At 36.5% G+C, this 22843-nt stretch overlaps 2 protein-coding genes across 2 annotated transcripts in view; both read left to right on the top strand.

Annotated features, from left to right (window-relative positions):
* Positions 1 to 10323, top strand: part of LOC748549 (uncharacterized) — a 92289-nt gene extending 81966 nt beyond the window's left edge. Inside the window, exons 5-7 of the mRNA XM_063816119.1 lie at positions 4753 to 4882; positions 5886 to 6052; positions 9175 to 10323. Of these exons, the coding sequence (XP_063672189.1) occupies positions 4753 to 4860 (108 nt within the window). The 3' untranslated portion in view covers positions 4861 to 4882; positions 5886 to 6052; positions 9175 to 10323. The remainder of the gene's footprint in view (positions 1 to 4752; positions 4883 to 5885; positions 6053 to 9174) is intronic.
* Positions 10324 to 15913: 5590 nt separating this feature from the next.
* LOC100615554 (large ribosomal subunit protein bL9m-like) lies at positions 15914 to 18440 on the top strand. The gene has a single exon (XM_054657674.2). It carries the CDS (start codon positions 17318 to 17320, stop codon positions 17930 to 17932), a length of 615 nt encoding a protein of 204 aa, XP_054513649.1. The 5' UTR covers positions 15914 to 17317; the 3' UTR covers positions 17933 to 18440.
* Positions 18441 to 22843: the final 4403 nt, after the last annotated feature.

Here is a 22843-nt window from a genome sequence, read left to right as displayed (position 1 = left end):
GTATTTATATGGATCAGAGTAGAATTTCAATTACTGTTGCAAATATCAGTACTGCTTTCATTATAATGATAAAACAAGCATGAGTATCTGTAATTTACCCTCCAGCTATACAAATGAGAACTTAAACCTCAATGAATTCAATAAATGAAACATTTTCAGGACACTTACTTAAAATCATGTCTACTTTTTAATCAGTCATGTTTTAAGTGAATGCTTATTAATAGATCATTAATAAAACATGCTTATGAAATGAGATTTCAAGAAAGAGGTGACATGAATGAAATACAAAGAAAGTAAAAAACCTGATGGAATATTTAATTTTGTTTTAAACAGTTCACTTTATAGTGAGTTACATTAGAAGTATTATTTCAAGCTAAAAAATGAATTCAAAATCATTTTTTTAGTTCTACATGAAGATAAAACACTACAGATGATATTGCCTGTGAATTCATGACCCTTTTTTACTGCCCAAGTTCCCTCTGCTTTTGACATTCAAACTGAAATATTAATCTCATTTTTTCCTTTAAATAATTTCTGCCTGGCTTCTATCACTACCTGGGGGGATGAAGTTATAAGATTTTATTCTTAAAGAATGCAAAAAGAAAAGAACAACTATATACATGAATAAATACTCTAGCATTCATTTTTTCACTGAAATCAGCAGCTATGCTGCAAAAAAGGGACATGCACAAAATATTTCCTAAGCACAAAGAACACTGGGAAAAGGCAGGCGATATTGCAGAACAATAAATAAAGCAGAACACTCTCCAAGGGTCTGGGGTTTGGTTTGAATAGCATTCCAGAAGGCGGAATTCCTGCCCAACACCAACATAAACGGCAATTAAAACTGAACTTCATATGTTACACATACATCTTCTTCTCTGGATTTCTAAGAGTCTCTATGTCTAAATTACAATAGAATCCTTTGAATGTGGGTGGGGCTAGAAAGAAAAGTTACTATTACTAACAAGTCACAGTTTTCAATGTATTGAACCTGATGTCAGACTCCTAGCTATTGAACTTCAGATTCTTAGAGTACTTCCAGCTCATGATCCCATTACTTAGAATTTACTTTGAAGCTTGTAACATTTGGGGTTTGTGCTGCCACTTGCCTTCCTGATCTGTAGGCTCACTGCTGAATGCTGTAAGCATGCAACTACAACGGGCTTTAGGGACCCATTGGACCCAGCTTTCTGGCTGATTTGTGGCATCGACCTCAAAGCAGCAGAGGAAGAAGATGGTTTAATTCTTGTTACTTATAAGTTACACTTACATGAAAACGAAATCTTAAGTGGGACTTCTAAGAAATACGTCTGGTAGTCTGGGCTATGCCAATAACTAGCCAAGCCACATAGCTCTCACAGGTTTAGCACAATTCCATTCTGAATTGTTCTGATTCTTGAGCTGACTCTATAGGGCACTCTCCATCCTTTTTAAAGACATAAGGTATACCTTGGATTAAAAATAATTTTCCTATACAAATATCTTTCCTTTTTTTTTCTTGAATCTTGAAATTAATGAAAATTGTATTTAGGATTTTGCAATGTCTTTTGAGATAACTAGAAGCACTGCGGGATGCTAGAATTATTTGTCACTACTTAAAAAAAACAACAGTTATTGATGAATTTTGTGGCTTTCTAAGAAGAACAATGTGATGAGTTGAAAAGAATGCAGCTCAGACTGAATTAAGTACAATGTACCAAGAATATGCAGTGACCCAAGATGACATACCTGCATAGTGTGTGTTGGTGTTTAACAAAAGGACCAAGCCCTTCGCACTAAGAGAGTGTCTCTACTGCGGATTTAGGTCTGATACTCTTCTGCCATCACTTGAATTCTGTGACTCCACTGCTAGTCCTCATTTTGATGTGCTTCCATGGGGGCCTCCTTTGCTTCGTAATTGTTTGGTCCTACTTTTGTATCAGGTTGCAGAAGTGTTCTTCTCTATCTCCCACTGCACCCAAATTCTACTAAAATTATCTCTTTAGTTGTGTCTCTTTTCTTAAAATGTAAGTACCCTAAGGGTGGGGACCATGTTTCACTGTTTGGCACAACTGGTGCTCAAACTTTGCTTATTGAGTGGGATAGAAAGAATGGAACACACACTTTCAGAAAGCTCTCAGTCTTCCGATTTATAATTGCTGCACATTGAATTTTTAAATAGAGATCTAATTTGCATTACAAAGCCTCTGTCAAGGATATTTCTTTCATTTTAGCTATTTCTACCCAAATTTGCTATTTTACAATTTTGTACTGTGCTTAAAGGTGAGGTTCTTTTTATGCCCCCATTACACGAAAATGTGCTTTGCTAGAGCCTTCCGGAAAATATGTCCTATAAGATGCCTGATGCTGGTGGTCATTTCTGGATTGCCTCTACCTTTAGTGAATGTTCCAAGTACATTACAGGAATGGAAGCCAGGACTCTGGCATAAAGAGCTGCCTTGACTTCCCTATGGCAGGGACTGCTAGGTCTGTATTACCCTGTTATGTGATGATTCAGTTCACCCCAATTTGCCCTTTGGGAACTGCTGTGAAAATTTCTTTTGTACAGTAAATCATGACAGCATTTGGCCTTCATTTGGGGGTGAATGCATGGTTTATATATTGAAGCCATTTCTTTTTTTCCCTTCAGAAATACCATGTGGCATCAATTTGTAAGCACAAATCAAGTGGCAGTTTGGGATCCTCCAGATGATCCAGAATATTCTGTATTAAGTTTTTAAAAGTTATCACAGCAATGAAAACCTAACATTGAAAAAATTGAGACTCGTTGAATCCCCAAGAATATATCCTTATACCCACAGAGATACTCAACACTAGTTAAAGAAAATCTACTTTGAAACATTTGAAAATGCTGGGGCAGTATTTGCTCCATTCTAGAATTAATATACTATTTAGAAATACGTACATTATATTAATTTGTATATATATGCATTATATATTTTTTATCCCTAATTTTTTTTTAGAAACAAGATCTCACTCTGTCACCCAGACTAGAGTTCAGTGGTGGAATCATGGTTCACTGCAGCCTCAAACTCCTGGGCTCAAGTGATCCTCCCACCTTGGCCTCTCAAGTAGCTGGGACTATAGGTGCTTGCCACCACAGCAAGCTAATTTGTTTATTTTTTAGTTTTTTTTAGAGATGGGGGATTACACTATGTTGCCCAGTCTTGTCTTGAACTTCTGGGCTCAAGTGATCCTTCTTCCTCAGCCTCCTGAGTTGTTGGGATTACGGGTGTGAGCCACCACATCCAGCTATATCTTTATCTTCCTATATCTGCATCTATATCATCTATCTATATCTATAAATATCTATATCTATAGAGCTAAAATCTGTTTTTTCCACCTAGTCAGCAGAATTTTATATTAGTTATCTTTAGCCACGGGTGAGATTAGAATACAGAAAAAAAAATCCGAGACAATTTTGTAGCTTCAACTTTCAGATATGCCATATATGGACAAATACAGTAATTCCCTGAGAAACTGCTTGCTTCTCTGCCTTCAGCCACCCAAGGAACATCCCAGGCTCAGCACTATGGGTTTCCAAATTTATCCATTCAGCCATACTTGTGGCTCTTGTGGTTGGTCTGTGGCCTGAAGCTCAACTTGCCCAGTAGTTCTTTTTCCCAAAATAGGCTCAGGAAGTTTGTGACCATGTTTGGTTTGTTTCAAAGGGTTTCTACATATTTAATGAGGTTGTGAACATATACTAAGATTTGTATATGGTTCATGAAATAAAACATATCTTCAGCCCTCTTTTCACTTCAGTGCGTGGTTTGGAGCTGTTTTACAAGCACATGTGTTTATCATATGACTTTATTTGGGGACAAACACCACCCCTTACATTTGGGATACAGTTTCTGAGTAGCTGAACACTCAATTTCATCCCTCCCTATTCAAGAACAAATGTTAAGCCGGGTAGCTCTTTTCTCTTATTTTTGGCAGGTTTCTCTGAATGCTAAGGTGTCTTACTTCATCCAAATGTTCCCTTTATCATAGGAGGGTAAGAAAATAGCCTGTACCCTGAAGACCTTTTCACCCAGAAAGGCATTTAACTAGTGTCTTTCTGTGTGCTGGGGGGAGTAGGGAGCCCCTTATCAGTTACATGCATTTATGAGAACAATGTGTTCCTCTGGTTTGTGCACCAGAAGAGGATCCTGGAAAGTTTCATCTTCTGTTCCTCAGCCTTGCTGAGACATTAGGCAAATTATTTAGCTCTTAGGTCACTGACTTCTTTTGTTTTTCTATAAAATATCTTCTCCTAGCACAACAAAGGGGCATTATGACTAATACTGATAATAGCTATAAAATTTATTTTTCTTTTTTAAGTCCCTATCATACCATATAGAGCAACAGAGGTGGTCTTTTACTAAATGAACCTTGGTGAGTAGCTAAATGACTCACACAATACCTTCCAGTTACTGTATAATGTAATAAACCACATTCTATAAATAAGCCAGATATAATAGATAAAATGTATTTCATTTGATGATTCAGATCCAATTCAATAAAGCAGAATATTCCACAGAGTTTAGTTTCTCTAATTGCAGGAGATAAAATTGATTTTCCTATATTTTCCGTCATGTTTCCCTCCTCCACTCAGTGTTTGCTATAGTTGCTGATTGTGAGAGAAAACTAGAAATAGAATTTGCTATGAAATTTAAAACTTCACAAACTTCATGGTGCTTCATTTGAAAAGCAATGTGGAGCTGATAGTTTGTATGAAATTCTGATGTGGACTTTTTTTCTTAGAAGTTTACAAGGAAAGGGGAAATGTCTGAAATGGAGATTGCACAATCCTGTCTTGAAGCAGAAGACTCAGCTAGAGCACATCTGGAAACACCCGGCACTCCTCAATAGAATTCAAATGCTATTTTAAAAGGTAGTATGGTCCTTTCTACTTCCGGTTGATCTGGGTCAAGGATTTGGGCAGTGCAGCCAATGCATTGATGGGGAGGAGCCCAGGATGTGGCTAGTGCTGCGGCTGTGTTGGTAACCTGAATGGGACTGAGCAAATCAGGGAGTCCACTGAAGATAATGACAGGTACCATTCTTGCAACATTTATGTAAAGTTTTACACTATTTCCAAATGAAAAGTAAAATAAAACTTTTAAAAAGCTGACATGGTTTAGGATAACATTTTACCAGAAGAATATCTTATGTTGCATTTAGCCCATGTAGAACATTATACATATATATAAAATGTTATATATTTCTTTATGTTTTCCAGTGTGTACATACATTTATAGATATATTCTTATTGATCTAGTTTCTCTAAGATTCTGACATATTTCAGAACAAAGGAAGAAATCTTACCAGTCAGTTCAGTAAGATAATTGGAAAGGGAGACTTGAATATGTGAAAAATTTATTTTGATCTATAGAAGATGTTAATATTATTTTCCGTAGTTTTTGTCTTTCTGATTACAGGCTTAATGCAACCTTGTATTTCTCTTTTAAATGATCAGAAGCAGAATTTGCAAACTTTTTAGAATATGTATTTTAGTTCAAATTCCCCCCACCCAAAATTAATTTCATCTACGTATGCAGAAAGTATAATTTATAGTAAAGTGCTAAATCTAACCTGATTTCTCTCCTTAAAATTAGGTTTAAAATAAATTAAGCAGTACCTAATGTGTTTCCTAACAAGGCTCAGGGTACACAATGTTCTTTGGTTGGCCACAAAACACAAGGTTCTTGAGCTGAGATGACAGATTCTTCAAACAGACATATCCTGTACAAGGTGCCTTAAAAGTGAAGGCATTGCTGCCATTGGCTTGCAGGCTTTATTTTGAAAAGGAGAATTCTGAAGGAAGGATGTTTGTTTTCTTCTTTTTTAAAAAATAAAATGATTTATAAAAACCGCACGTTTTTCTTTTTTGCTAGATGTAAAATCTGAGCTGCAACACTGAACAAAAGCTGTACTTGCCAGCCAGCAAAGATGCTACCACTCTGCACAACAGATAAAACCCATACATATAGGGAAGTCAAAAGAGTCTTTAAGCTACAGTGTTTGAGAGGCTGTTTGTCTCTGATGGAAAATTAAGAAAATGGTAAGAGCAGCGTTAGCATGAGGTGTTCATTCCAAATTTGTCACTGCAGTGTGTGTGGCGTTGTGTGCAAAAACAACTCTTCAAGCAAAAACAACTCCAGCAAACTTCCTCCTTCACTTCAAATCTCATCTTCAATTACAATGTGGTTCCTACAAAGTAAAGGGCTGTTGTCCTCTCTTCAGACCTGTGCTGCTTCTGCGCACTAGCCCTGTAGACCATCAAGGCCTAAAAGTAGCTGCTGGATTCAATGAGACATGAAGCTGACAGAAATGGCATCAAGCTAATTGGCAACAAACTCTATGAAACCTACTCAGGAAATCATATTTTTAAGCTGAACACCAAGTGGATTCTTGTTTGAATGTGAGGCTGACTTATTTTTATATTTATATTTCAAATAAAACAAAGGGGATTGTTAAAGAAGAACCTTTTTCTTTCCCTTATATATTTATTTAATCCTTTTAAAAGTTTTGTTAACAAAATCTTTGGATTCAGTGATATTTATTTGAAAAGATTGTTATCCACACATTATGAATAAGAAAGTGGGGCTTAAAGAGGTGAAATGACATGTCCTTAGTCAAAACATAGACAACTTGATTGTAATCTATCAGGAAAGACGACGATATTTATAAGTAACCAGAACACAAAGTGCTAAGTTCAATACTCATATTTTGAATAACACAAGAAGTAAAATCCTTTATTTAAAGAATCAAAGGGTTATCAGAAGAGAAGTTATTGGTGGATGATCACAGAGCTAATAGCCATGATTATACATGACCTGCTGGAAGATGGAAAAAACATAACACAAATCTTACCATTTCCTCTGGTAGTTGATTCATAAGAAAACTCCTAGGTCTTGATTGTTTACTTGAGAGTGTTGCTATTATTACTCAACTTATTTTTAAAAAAATGGAAAAGTTAATTTTGGTGGCTGTTGTTGTCTGGAAGAAATAGACTATATTCAAAATAAAAATTGCCTGAACATGTCAACATGATTGCATAATTTTTCAAATGTTGATTCCTAATACACAGATTGTAAGGATTCAGTTCACTGGATGAGATGTTGTTTTTAGAAATGATCTGCCTTCTCTGTTCATTCACATTCAATTCAAGAAGTAGGAAATTATTCTGGAATCTTTTTTCTCATTATGGTCTTGATGTGAAATTCATTTTGTGGTTGCTGAGCATCTTGAAAATACAGTGGATGGTGGCAACTACATATTCCTCTCTGGTGATTTTACTACAACTGCTCAAATAACAAATGATAAAATGTTTTAGACGGTATATTATTTATTTTACTTGTCTTAATGGTGAATTTACTTAGTGTTTTCAAAAGGAATTCCATTTCAGAATATAAAATAGCATTCTAAAATTCTATAAAATGTAGATAATTTAGAAACCTGAGTTATAAAATACATAAATATGATTCAAACATCTAATCAAAATAATATATGACTTTTATAATATCTTTCTGTTCTAGTTAATCTTTCTGCCTCCATTAATTACTGTAACATACCTTGAGGTAGGTAGAAATAAATTAACTATGTTTAAGCTGTAATGAATTTTTGGGCAGTGCCCAGCAGAAAATAATATTGAACACAAGACAGAATTGTGACTTCCAGATTTCCATTTGAAGGTCTTATATGCTGGGAGAAAACTATAATTTATGATCACAATAACATTTCTAAATCAAGTCAGTTTCAAAGAGAAGTTGATTTACTCTGATTTAGGCAGCATTTCCTCTAAATGTGGAAAAGGTTTTTAAGTTACTTTACCTGGAAAGACATTTTTATCAGATGGCAACGATTTTACTCACACTTTCTATAGTTTTCTATATCCAAGTTGTGATTCTTCTTAAACAATCTAGAAGATATGCAGTACTAATGCTTTAGGATATCATCTCCATTTTTATTGATATAAGTACAACTTCAGAATAATTTATTTTAGGCCTTTCTAAGATGACTTTAGCTATAGAGTTTGGGGACAGGATGAATTAGATACCTTAGATATGTCTGATCCTAAAAATGTAGGTTCTGAAATATATTGCACTAGTTTTCAAACAATTAAAATAATTAAGTACACCGTCTTAGATAGATAAATATATTTTCCAACTCATGGCAAACGAATTGCTCTGTATAAAGAAAATGTAACTAAATATTAGCAGTTACTTGATAATGCATTTACTTATAGTCCTGCAGAAAAGAAGATGCTGGTTGGCTGGCTGACAATATTAACTTGGAACACCCTGGTGTATCCAGATCCTCCTGGGAGTGTCTCTAGGGGCAGGTTGCAGAGCTTCAACCTTCTCCCTGGCCCGTGCAACAGAAGCAGATTTAAGGATGGCCCCAGACTGAGAGAGATGGAGACGGAGATAGAGATAAAGAGCAAGAGCCAGAGTGGGAGACAGTGTGTGAGAACATCCTTAGAAGACCAAATTAGCATTAAAAAATTACAACGATAATCTGGGTTAGATGTAAAGGCAAGAATATAAATTTGAAAAATGGACCTTGAAAGATTGTAGAAAATCATAGTACACAAGAACATCATGTAAAAAGGAATTAGAGGATTTTTGTTAGCAGCAAACTCAGTAATTTAACAATAAAAGGAGGGAGTCCAATTGCTCACTTTATTTTTGTTGTTGTTAATGTAATACTAATAGGAACAGAGTGCCTAGAGAAAATAAGATGATATCCTGGGGAAAAACAGTTGGTGCATCATTTTCAGTCCTTGTCAGCATACATTTAGAGCACAGAGTATGTAAGGAGAGACCACTAGCGTAAGTGGGAGTTCTAGAATCAATATTCTGTTAGTTAAAAAAGGTGAGACTGTTTTGTCTAAAAAAGTGAAGGCTGAGAATGTAGTAACTCTTTTCAAATATATGAAAAATTGTTTCTAGAAAAGAGACTAAGCACATTCCCTGTAGTGCTTTAAGAATGCAATCAGAACAACAGGCGAGGGTTGTAGAGAGGTATATTTCGCTACCATACAGGACAGTTTTCCCCCCCTCAATCACTATTGCTATTCATCAAGGGGCAAGTTGTCTTAAGGGAGAATATGAGTTTTGCATTACTAGAAATATTCAATATAACCTTTATAATTTTTCTTTTCTTTTTATTTTCAAATAGAGTCCATTTCTAAGAAGATGTGGTTCGAACATACAGAGCTACATAATATGAGTAAAATAGGACCTAACAGTAGTGTTCTCCAGCATTGCTCTGCCTTTCCTTTTCTGGATGTAACAACATTACTAAGAAAGGAAGAAAAAGCAAAAATCTGCTCTCGGGGAGATTCCAGCATGTTGGAAAGCCCCAAATGGAAGTCTCTGCTTTGGTTACAGGACATAAGGTTTAATAAATAAAAAGATGCTCATCTGGGATGCTGCACCAATTATCATGTACTAAATAAGGTTACCTAATTCACTCTCCAGGTAGAAATGTCTATCATAAGCATGTGCCACAGAAGGTCTCACAAGTATCATTATTGGCTGTGTTGAATTTTGTTTTTAGTTCTCTTTTATAAGGTCTGTAGTCTTACTTTCAGTGAGGAAGTGTTTTCTCAGGTTCTCAAGAAAGTAACAAAATGCCAGCATTGTCAAGGTCACCATTGCCACTGAATTATCTTACTGTCTGATTATTCCATCTTCCTCTGCATCATATTAGCCTGATGACTACATTCTAATTATTTAAAGCGTTATGTAAATCAAAGCAGTAAATGTAATTTCTAGTCTTACTAGATATCATGTACATTAGGTCGAATAACTCTAGAAATGTCGTCATAATCATGTCATGCCTAATGATGACCTACTCAGCCCCTGCCAACATCATTCAATTACTCATTTCAGCATTGATTTTTCTCATGCCTCTCTTCATGGCATTTAAACAGCCCTCACATCTCCCCTTTTACTGAGGTGTAATGTTGTATAATGACAGAGATGCTTTGCTTCCCAGATTCATAATGTTACACTCTGTTTCAAATCCTTTTGGAGACAAATTGGGGAATCAATATATAAATAATGACACACTTATTTTTAATTAAAATCACTGCTTTCACAGAAATGGTATATTAAAATTATTTTTGCTAAAAAAATTTTAAATACCTATGTACGATAAAAAGACTGCCAATCCTTGGGATCAAGAATATAATTTGCCCCAAATAACTTTTCTATAAAAGTAGAATTCTTAATGGAAAATAGATTAATACACATAATTTCAAGATCTAACCTTAAAAATGGAAATAATGTGTCCATTTTTAAAAATAAATCATATTTACATACACTGTGTTTATGAGAGTTGTTTTGGAATGAAACTTCTTTGCATTTGAGATCAAATTCTTTTATTCACAAGAATTACAATATCTTTTTCAGCTGAATGTTATGTTATACTCTTCCAAAATCTATTTTTCCTGCACTCAAGTAGAGGTAAATATTCTTTTTTTTTTTTCTGGAAATTGATAGTCTAATTTTCTCCTGCCTCTCTTTGGCACACCCTCATTTTGCATGAGATATGCTCCTTAATAAAATTTCTACTCAATATTACAGAAACTTCCCGAAATGGCATCTAAAATATTACACTGGCCCGTTTAACTTCACCTTCACTAATTGTAATACATTATACAAAGAGCACTGTGGAAAAATGTGGAACATTTAACTAACTGGATTTGGTTTCACAAACAGTAATAATACTTTTAAAAACATTATTAGAGCATTTATTTCATCTCCTTTGCAATATATTTTTCTTCCTTTTTAACTAGGCTTTCTAAATTCTCATTTTTAATGTCTCAGTTGAAAGAGCTTTCACAAGCCTTTAAAAGACATTATGATTTGAATTATTCTTGCCCAGAAAATTACTTCTGATGTTTAACTTACATTCTCCTTTATTCAATTGTAGCTTCAAACTATCTTAGAAAATTAATTCGTCTTACAATTTTCCCCTTAAATCATTGTAGGTAATCTCAATATTTTATCTTTCCAAGCACACATAGTACTATTTAAATTTCCAGAAAATCTGAAGATAACTAAGATTTCCTTTAACTTTTCATGTTTGATGAAATGATGCAGATATTCTCATTTAAGTATTGAACCCTAATCTCATAAAAAAAGTAAGACTATCCCATAGGAACTTTAAATTGTTGTACATTTTTACCGTTTATGTAATATATTTTCATTTGGTTTCTAAAACTCATTTCAAACACTCCCATCAACACACTCCAATCAAAAACTCGTTTCAAACACACTCAGTCAACAAAATAGAGGTGTTGCTTTTCTTCTCTAAGCTTGATGCCAAGATTCTAACCTGGACATTTTCCTTCAAGTTTCCTTTTTCCTCAGCCACATCACACATTTAATCTAACATTAATTCTGGTATTTGTAACTCCAAAATGTAATCTGAATTCATCCACATATTTTTATCTCTACTGCCACCACCCTTGTGCAGGCCACCATTATTTCTTGCCTGAGCTTTCATAATTGTCTTTTATCAGGTCTCTCTGCTTCCATTCTCAAACCCTTTCTAATTTATTTTTCACAAAGCAGCCAGAATGATCTTTTAAACACATAAGTCACATCATGTCACTACCCACATTAAATCTTCCTAAGATTTTCCCATTCTACCCAGAATACAATGTAAATTGCTAAGTTTAGTAGCCCATGCCTATCTTTCCAACCTGATGTGATATCACACCCACATTCTCCCTGGCCATCCCCACCAACATTACTCAGTACTAGGCTCCAGCCACAGTGCTTTCCTCCCATCTGTGAGCAAGCTAAACCCTTCTGACATCAGGGTCTTTTAACTTTCTGTTCCTTATGCCTAATTCTCTTCTCCACATTCTTTGCATGGCTGCCCCTTTTCCCTTCTCTGAGTCAGCTTAAACAAAACTTATTCAGAGAGTCTTGCCCTAACCACCATAACAAAAGTTGGACTCTCCCTTAATATATCATCTATATTTTATTATAGCACCTCTCACAATATATAATTGCTTGCATAATTTAATAATTTTTTTTTCTTGCTTCTGGCAGAATATAAGCTCCAGTGCCATAAACAGCCATTTCTCCAGAGGACCCAGATTCCTTTTAGTGGGAAATGGTATTTAGAAACCAAGTTCTGGATGTCAGGTGTGCACATGGCTAGGGAGGTGCCATTACTTGTAAACCTCTCAGTGAATAAAGGCAGAGTATACCCGTATACAGCCATTTACATTTCATATACATCTGTCTATCATTTTTAAACACCACGGCCTTTACTCTTTCCAAAATGTCAAAGTTGTATATGACAAATAAAGTCTGGGGAAATGTTCCAGATCAGATGAGATCCAAAAGAGGAAAAGGAGATTAAAAGGTAATGTGTCATCCTGGAATGAATTCTGGATTGGTAAAAACTTAATCATAGGCCGGGCGCGGTGGCTCATGCCTGTAATCCCAGCACTTTGGAAGGCTGAGGCGGGTGGATCACGAGGTCAGGAGATCGAGACCATCCTGGCTAACACGGTGAAACCCCATCTCAACTAAAAAAATACAAAAAATTAGCCAGGCATGGTGGTGGGTGCCTGTGGTCCCAGCTACTTGGGAGGCTGAGGAAGGAGAATGGCATGAACCTGGGAGGTGGAGCTTGCAGTGAGCCAAGATCGCGCTGCTGCACTCCAGCTTGGGAGACAGAGCAAGACTCCATCTCAAAAAAAAAAAAAAAATCATATATTGTATATTTTTGGCACAATTGACACACTTTGAATATGGACTATGAATTCAGTAATAATATTGTATATATGTTAAAGGTCTTGATTGTTATAACTGTGCTGTGATTGTGCATGAGAATGCTCTTGTTCTCAGGAAATATACATTGAAGTATTAGAGATAAAATGTCACCGGCCAGGCACGGTGGCTCACGCCTGTAATCCCAGCACTTTGGGAGGCCGAGGTGGGCGGATCACGAGGTCAGGAGATCAAGACCATCCTGGCCAACATGGTGAAACCCCCTCTCTACTAAAAATACAAAAAAATTAGCCGGGCGTGGCAGCACACGCCTGTAGTCCCAGCTACTCAGAAGGCTGAGGCAGGAGAATTGCTTGAATCCGGAAGGTGGAGGCTACAGTGAGCCAATATTGTGCCACTGTACTACAGCCCGGCAACAGAGAGAGACTCCATCTAAAAAAAAGAAAAAAAAAATCACTACATCTGCAACTTGCTCTCAATGGTTTACAAAGAAACACACACCCACCCTCTCATCTACTGAGGGAAAGAGAATAACTTACTAGCAAATATGGGCAGTTATAAATAATTGAATCAAAAAATGGCATACAAGAACTCTTTGTTGTATAACTTTATATAGGTTTATAGGTTTATATAGACACACAATAGGTGTGTCTATATAGGTTTATATAGACACACAAATAGGTTTATATAGGCACACAAATTTACAATTTTTTTTTCAAAATCTGCAATATGGTGTCTATTAGCATTGCTTTGAATGATTAACAACTGAAATAACATCTTTTTTCTTTACCAAGGAAAAAGTAAATTAAATGGCTTGAAGTAAATAGCAGTATGTAAAACGTGCAAAAACATAATTTTTCACAAAGGATAAATTAAAACTAGACTTTTTAATTTTTTTCCTTAAATAAATGGATTTTATGATTGCAACCGTATTAGTCGTCAGTAGCAAATCCACACAGAAGAATATTATTGCTTAGTTTTTTATTCCTTTACAAAAAGAAAATCTTCTAAACAGCTTAAACTTGCCTAAAGCAATTTCAAGACGACCCAACTCTCCCCAAGTGACTTCTCAAATTCTTAAGCTATTATCTTTCTTGTTCAAACCCTTTTTCTAAACTTTTCCCCAATTACTCCAACCATATAATTGCAAAGCTAAGATTCCTATAGACTATCTCTATCAAAGGATCAGGATAGGGAATGATAAACCTCTTAACAAAAACTTAATTCTGATTCTTTTCCCAGATTAAGGTATCTTAGCAACCTGTGAAGCATTTTATCTGCTGATTCTATCATTTTGAGCACTTTGTTGAACCCTTGAACTGACCTTATATCTGTGTGTGTCCCCGCTTGTTGGCTTTGTTGGTCCAGGATACATAAAATGAGATTGACAAACATAAAGCAATGTGACCACACATGTCTAAATATATTTAGCCTTTAACATCACAATTGGTTGTTTATTAACTTATGAACCAGAATCTTTATTTCTGTTCTTTGTCTCCTGCGAATTACAGGTTTCGCTCTGCTACATGGGTGGCAGAGATGGGGAGTAAGAGCTTGCTTTTAGCTAATACAAGGATTTGAAATGAAAGAAGGGTCAAAGCCAAATTCAGACAGAGTTGCTGTAGCTGAGGAAGACTGAACACTGAAGCACACGCTGCAGTCCAACTCTCATGAGAATGTTCCCAGTCACACTACTCCAAGATGGATGCCTACTTATAAGAGAGCATTCAACTTTAAACAAATTCAACTATTTTGTGTTTCAGTCCTGTGAATACAGCTAGTATTATATGATATAATCAAAGAATCACTGTCAATGGTATTGAGAAATTGTTATTTGCCATTTAGAACACTTTCTTCATCTTGCCTTCTACCTCACGGGCCACTGCATCTCAATGTCAATCTCTGAATGTCACTCATTTTCCTGACTGTGTGTAAATGTTGCAGATTCAACTTTTTATCTTTTTTTTCCCCATCACTTCTCATTCACTAGGTGACCCATGTACTCTCAAGGCTTTAAATCACATTTATTCTCTAGAAACTCTACATTGTTTTTCTGTAGTGCAGACCTCTCCAGAATTGGACTCCAGAATCCTAGGCAGAGACTTTCTCATAATCTCCAGGTGGATATATGTACCAGGCATCTAAATCTTAATATGTCCAAAACAAACTCCTGATTTTTAACTTCTAAAATCTGTGATTCTTTCCACAGACTCCCAACTTTAGTAAAAGGCTACTCCATTCTTCCTGCTTTTCAGTACAAAATAATTCTTGACTATTCTTTTCCTTGTATACCCCACATACAATATCATTAGCAAGTCCTGAGGCTCTACTTTCAAAATACCCCAAAAACAGATCACTTGTCACCACCTTCATCATTAGGACTCTAGTCTAAATCATATTATATCTCATCTGGGTTATTGCAATAGCTATTCATTGATCTCTCTTATTTCACCCTGTACGTTCCAGTCCACATTGCCCACAGCAACCATGGCGATCCTTTTAAAATACAGGTCAGATCATGTTATTCCTCTGCTGAGGCCCCTTTAACATAGTAAATCCATACTTATATCTTCAAAGCCCCCGCATGGCGTGGTCTCCCATCTCTCTGATCTATTTTCCAGCACAACTACAGCTCTGCCATCATTCTACCCTAGTCTCACAGACCTTTTTGCTGTTACTTAAACAAGCCAAACATACTTCCTTTAGCATCTTTGAACTTGCTAAGCCCACTGCCTGGGCTGCAGTTTTCTCAGATTACTTAGATTCCTAAGGTCTCTGCACAGATGGCAGTTTATGTAAGAGTGGATTCTTCCAACCATTCTTATCTAAGAGAGCACCAGCACCATCACTGATGTCCCCACATTTTCCATTTCCAATTTGATTTTCTCATTACTTGTATAATCACTTGACACATTTTTTATTCGTTCGTTTGTTTATTGTCCTTTTCCAGCAAAATATCCATGAAAGCACAGGCAGACCTTTGCTGCTTTCCTCTCTGCCAAGGACAGTGTCAGGCGTATGTAGATGCTAAATAAATATTTGTTGAAAGAATCAAGTGCATTTTTTTCTATGTGAAAGAAGTTTTTTATTATACCATGGGTATTTAAAATAAAGACTCATGATTATTGAGGCAAGGATATAAAATACTTATTATTTTTGTGAACTTCTTTAAGGTCCGCTGTAAAAGAGAGATGATGGTATCTTTATAGTCGGCTACAAACAGTTGACATAAACTAAATCAGGTTACATCTAGGAAGCATTTGAATTCTACCTAATGTTACAACTATGCAGTCTTTAGATGACCACCTTGCACATGGGAATGCCTTTGTGATTTGCTAAATTCTAGAAGCTTTATTTTGCCTACTTTTTTTTGGTCAGTAAAAATACGGGTTAGCATCAATTTGAAAAATTCCTTATTAGAAAACATCCCTATTTGCATTGTCCCGTTAGGATGAAAATCTTGAAAGCATGTTAGAATTCATGAATGCTGAAACCCTGGGAAGAATACCTAATTTACTGGATCATGAAATCCACACGATGGCTCACACCTGTAATCCCAGCACTTTGGGAGGCTGAGAAGGGTGGATCACCTGAGGTCAGGAGTTTGAGACCAGCCTGGCCAACATGGTGAAACCCCGTCTCTACTAAAAATACAAAAATTATCTAGGCATGATGGCACATGCCTCTAATCCCAGTTACTTGGGAGGCTGAAGCAGGAGAACTGCTGGAACCCAGGAGGTGGGGGATGCAGGGAGCCAAGATTGTGCTACTGCACTTCAATCTGGGCAACAGAGTGAGACTCTCTCTCAAAAAAAAAAAGAAAAGAAAAAGAAAAAAGAAAAAAAATATTAATGGGCTAGGGGCTAGGACATGGGCCAAGATAACATGCTGCACAACAGAAAAATCTACACTTTGACACCATTGCGAATTATTTTACATATATTATTTCATTTAAGCCTTAAAAAACTAAACAACTAGACATTATCCAACTCTTACACAAGTATTGAAACTGAGTCTCAGAGAAGTTAAGTAACTTTCTTAAAAACACAGAGTTAAAATGATGTAGACTATATGCATATGGAAATCTCTAACTTTGAAGTTCATGTCATTTCCATTATACATTTAAGACCATCTTCTAGAATGTAAAGAAAAAAAGACAGATTCAAAATAGGAGTTAAGTAGCAACATAGATTAAAATGCACATTATCCTTAAGCCATTTAATAACTGTTGTCAAAGAATGACTAAAATATAGTTCATGTTACTGGAATGATGTGTCCGTTCAGACGGAGGTGATAATCTGGATCTATACTGTGTTGGTCAGAGCGTTCCTGGAATAATGTTTGGGTGTGGCTGTCATACTTTAAAGGTTACAGACAAATGGGAAATTCTTCCAGGGAAAGCAGCCAGGATGACAAAAGTTCCCACAGAATGTCCTAAGAGAAATGGTTGCTGACTTTGGGGATGTGTAACCTGGGATGGGAGAAGGGAAGAGTCAGAAAAGGCTGACAGTCATCTAGGCCGGAAATCTCAGTCATTCAATATGGCTCCAAAGGAATAAACTATGACTATGGGACTGTCGTGCCCTGGGCATTGTGGAGCACTGGGTGGATGGAAGGTACCACTGGCCAGGGAGGGCCAGAAGCTGTGTCTGCACCAGCGACACTACATCGAAAAGCTGGTGGAGGACACGGAGCCCTGGCCCAAAGAAAACCTGGAGATCATCTTCACACAGTCTGTGGAGACACTTGGAGTCCGGGGTGACCTGATCTCAGTAAAGAAATCTGTGGATCGGAATCAACTCCTTTCTCAGAGACTGGCTGCATATGCATCACCTGAAAACAAGAAGCTGTTTGAAGAGGAGAAATTGCTGAGACCAGGAGGAAAGTTAGAGAAGATCCAGACCAAGGCAGGTGAGGCAACAGTGACATTTCTGAAAAGCTGTCACCTGGAGGTAGGGATGAAGAACAGTGTCAAACGGGAGCTGAACCCTGACACAGTTGCCTGCCACTTCTTCAAGAATCTTGGTGGTGTGGTCACCCCCCATATATTAAAATTACCAGAAGAGCCCCTCACTCGGTGGGGCAAGTACTGTTGTGAGGTGACGGTAAATGGGCTTGGTACTGTGAGGGTGCCTATGTCTCTGGTAAACTTTGAGAGGCCCAAAATCAAAAGATAGAAGTACTGGTTAGCCCAGGAAGCTGCCAAGGGCATGGCCCCACCAGCCCCTAGAGGATCTAAACCTGTTCTCCTCCAAGGCAGCAAAGCAGAATCAGAGGAGCAGTGGGACCCAAACAGGCAAGCACCCTGCTCTCACTCCAAGCTCTGACAAAATATGGAATTTTAGAGAACATATGGAGACATCAGACTGCCCTGCACAGACATGTTGAATTCCTTATATTTGCCATCTTCATCTTTAACTGTCATCCCTGGGGCAGCCTTGTTCCAGAAGTACCAGGCTGTGGATTTGATAAGCTGGATACAATAGACTGAAACTATCCAGATCCTGTTTAGTTTCTTTTTCCATTGGAGTTTACTGGGACAGGCACAGGAGCTAGACATTGTCTCCAGTATTTTCCTCATTCTTATCATCTAAACTGAACATTTGTATCTCAAGCTGACATAAAGAGATTGTGTTCCTAAAAAATAATAAATAAATAAACTATGACTATGGGTAAAAGCTAAGTTTCTTGGGTGAAATAACCTGCTTCAGGAGTTACTAAGTTCTCTGTCACTGGAAGAATTCAAGAGGGAAAAAACAAACAAACGATGGATCACGTGGTAGGGAAGTTTTAGAGGAATTTCAGGATCAAAGGGGAGACAGAACTAGATAAGCTTTGGGTCTCTTCTGACACTTGAATTTCATGCTTTGTTAGAAAAGACTGCCAGTCTGCATCTACCAGTTAGAGGGTTTAGGGTCAGCAATTAGGTAGCTATCTCATCTTGTTTGTAATGATAAACATATATTTAATTACAATGTTATCTGGATCTCAGTTGAGGCCTTCCTACACTCCAAGAGCAGGATAAGATAGACCTGAACCCAAAATTCTATGCTCTGAGAAAATTTAAGAAACAACATAATATGAATGATTGGAGTGGAAGTCAGGCAGGGGGAGGATTTTGCATTCTTAGTATTTCCAGGTTTCTCTTTCTGCTCAGTAAAGCTAAATTTTCTCACTTCTTTCAAAACTAACTAACCAACCAATCAACAACACTCCCACCAACATTAGTGAATTTAGTGAAATTTAATAAAGTTTAAAGTGGGGAGGATGGAAGGAAGCAGGATTTCTATTGTAGTAAAGCAACTAAATTAGGCACAAGCTATGTCTGATTTAAAAATACGCCTGGGTTAAGCCACCAGGGAATACCACTGGCCTTTTAGTCCATGTTGACCCTATCCTCATACAACTCAATGGCCTTTCCCCCCTCCTCTGCCTCCCCCACTCCATCTCTCCTCCTTAGTCACTATCTCAGGATAGCTCTCAGGAACTCCAGCTTCTTTTCCAAGCTCTCAAACTCTCAAACCTGCCTCAGATTCATTATCACGAACCCAAACTTACCCAGGTGCTCGGTAGACATTTTGGAATTAATGAACAATTATTTTTTTCAAGTTTATTATTTTAATTATCATACTGTAGAACTGACTTTTAAAAATACTAAATGTTGGAGGGAAGTTTTTGTCAGACTCAAGACCCTCAAGATTTAAATGGAAAGAGGAAGCACACCGTGGTGCTCTGGGGGAAAACAGACCTTGCTTCCGTCATGGTTTCCATTTGACTGGCTGTGCTGCTTTGGGCAGTTTACTGAACTTCCCAGATCTTCAATTCTTCCGTCTCCAAATGTGATTGATAGCAATGTGTTCCTCATGGTTTTGTCTAAGTTAAATTAAATAATTCACGTACAGCATTAGTCTACTCCTTGGCATGTGGTCAGTGTTTTGAAAGTGTTAGCCACCACTGTGAATAAAGTTTCCTCAGTCAAACATCTTTTTCAATTTTCTAAACTCACGAAAGATTTTTCAATGTGCACTGAAAATTTAGCTTGAAAGACTTTGAAGCATGTACTAAGGATATTTACTACCAATTTTTTTTGTCTGTCTATCATTTGCCAAACCGTCATCAAGATTTCCTGAAAATACATCTCAATAACTTCTGTACTGAAGGCAATTTATGTGACTGGCAGAATAATAGAGGAACTATTAGTAAAATACATTTTATCAATTTTACAACTCTCCCTGCTAGCATGATATCAAGATCTGATACTATGATTCTTAATAACAAAGAAACATTTTGACCTTTGGCAAAATTGTAAATTAGAAATTGTTTAATTTAGCACGAAGTTTCTTTTCACTATCTCTATCCCAGCCTTAGGCTAAGCTCCAGACCTATGCTGTCCAATATGATAACCACTGGTCACATGGGGTTATATACATTTTAATTAAAATGACTAAGTAAAATTTAAAATTCAGTTACTCAGTTGAATTAGCCACATTTCATGTATTCAGTAGCTACATGTGACTAGGGTACTCTCTTGGAGAGTGTGCATATGAAGTTTTTTATCTTTGCAGAAAGTTCTATTGGACAGTGCTGCCTGAGACTCAACTGGTATCCTTCTTTAGCCTGGCACCCTCAAAACTACTTCCTGCTTGGTGCCATCACCCCAATACCTTCTCCTTCTGAGATATTCCTGTTCCTTGCTTATATTATCAACTAACAGAAAGTAAGGTGCTGTGGTGCTAATAGGGAGCAAGCTCTGAGATCACTTCCAGGTAAATGAATGTCTCTTCTTTCCTCTTCTACAGCAGTATTTCTCAGAGAGAGGTTCTAGAATGGCTATTTTAATAAACTAGAATGCTTATTTAAATTTGAGATTCTTAGACCCCCACATCGGACCTTCTAAATTTGCATATTGAAACAGCTTCCTCAGTCGTTGTTATGGAATGCTTAACGTTGAGAGCTGTTGCTGAAAGATCCAGCCACTATTGGTATTTGATTACCAGGGCCAATACAGTTAGATGTTAGTCTGTATAGAAATGAGCAATGCCAAGTTTTGGTACCTGGGGAACACATTTTTGGAGAAAGATTGGTTTTGTTGCTCTTTAAGATCATATGGTCACCTCCATATAGACTGATCACAGACCAATTGGCTAACATGATTCAATGTGACGAAGTCGACTTACTAATTTTGAAAAAATTTACACTTGAGATTTTTAAAAAGGTAATATTATGGGATACTGTTCACTTTTATAATTTGGTTTTCCATCATTTATAATTTGATTTCATGTGATTTTAAAATTTCCCTTTGAGAAGGAAAGACTTTGAAAGAGGAAACAAAACAGGTAAAAAGTAGACATTACATAAAACTGGAAACTTTTACTAAATAGACAAAAAAAGTCAAAACTAGAAGCAAAACTAAGCAGTTGGAAAATCCTCTGGCAAGTCTCATCAAAGAAAAATATGTATAATTAAATAATATTAGAAATAAGAATGGAAAAACATAGAGGCAATACTTAGATGATTAAAAATAATGACTAAGACAATGCGGTAGAAGAATCATAAGCTATGTTTTGTTTGATCAGTTGTCAATACTTACTATAAAGCTATACTAATTACTGTAGTGCAATTTGCCACAAATAGATGAGAAAAGCAGAGCAGAGAACACGGAAATAAGCCTTGAAAGATGAGAGAGCTTCCTGGAGGATAAAGGTGGCATTGCTAAGCACCAGAGAATGATGCTGAAACAAGTGACCATCCACCTGGAAAAATATAACATTAGACCCCTAACTTGCACCATAATACAACTCCAGATGAATTAAAACCCTCGATGTGAAAAATTAACAGTAAAACAATTAGATAAAATATAAGCCATTAAAAATACCACTTTATCCAAATTTATCAACTTGACCTTTTTTATCCTGTTTTCTGATTACATGGGTGAAATACTCCTTCTTCAAAGGCTAAGGGTTTTTTTTTTTTAAATTTAATTGTGCACCGGATCCTCCCTGTTTCTGGTACTCATGCCTGACTCTCCTCTCTCCCCTGTCTCATCAGTTTCTCACCGATTTTATAAAATTGCAACAATGCAGCATGTTCTAACAGCACTCAGCTAAGAAAAAGAAACCTGCTCCAAATCTCCTCTTATTATCTAGTTTCACTTCTCTGTTTGTCTTAAAACAAAATCTATCAAGACTTGTCTTCACTTACCTTCTCTTCTCCCCACAAAACTGTCCGGTCAGGCTTGCATTTCCTCTACTTTGGATGCTACTCTTGACAAGATCACCGCAGACTTCCACCTTGCCAGGTTCAATGGTATACTTCAGTCCTTGTTTTTCTGATCTCTCAGCTGCATTTGGCACAAACTGATCCCATTTTAACATTGCATAATACCTTTCTTTACCTGGCTCCAGAAGTGGATTTTCCATGGAGAAATAAAGCTTAGGTTTGAAAAGAATTACGGATTTTTAATTTAGACTTTTTTATTTTCAAAATGGCTCCCCAACTTGTGTTAGCAGCTAGCTTTCCCAAATATCTATGTATTCCTGCTTATGTTATGAATACCACTCCCCTGATTTTTATTGAAGGACAGTAGTTAAAGGCATGGGCTCTGGAATCAGAATGAATTTAAATTATTGTCTATAATTTCTATCTTTTTGAATTGTTTCATATTTTATAATAACGACTATAAATTTGTATAATCTCTTATAATTTTTTATTTTTTAATAAAATAGATTCCTAGAAAAAGGCAAATGATCTGTTTCTTGAAAAGCATAAATTACCAGAATTGACTCAATATTAGAAATAAAGCTTTATTGAAAGGTAAAAAATGACTGTGAAAAAATGTTGAAAAAGTGACTAAAACAGTCAAAGACTTATATACCTTACTAGCAGTCCCTTTCCACAAAATGGACACACACATATATACACAGGCTCAGATGGTCTTATATGTGCATTTGATCAAATCTATAAAGGGCTTATAATTCCTATGTACTTTAAACTCTTCCTGAACATCAAAAAGTAGTAAGTCAAGAAAACTAAGTAGACTCACTAAAATAGTGTGCCCACTCAGATGATAGAGATACAGAGGTGAAAAC

This window comes from Pan troglodytes, chromosome 7 (genome assembly GCF_028858775.2).
Source record: "Pan troglodytes isolate AG18354 chromosome 7, NHGRI_mPanTro3-v2.0_pri, whole genome shotgun sequence".
Taxonomy (NCBI): Eukaryota; Metazoa; Chordata; class Mammalia; order Primates; family Hominidae; genus Pan; species Pan troglodytes.
The sequence above is the reverse complement of the archived record's forward strand: the minus strand, read 5'-3'. Positions and strand labels throughout refer to the sequence as shown.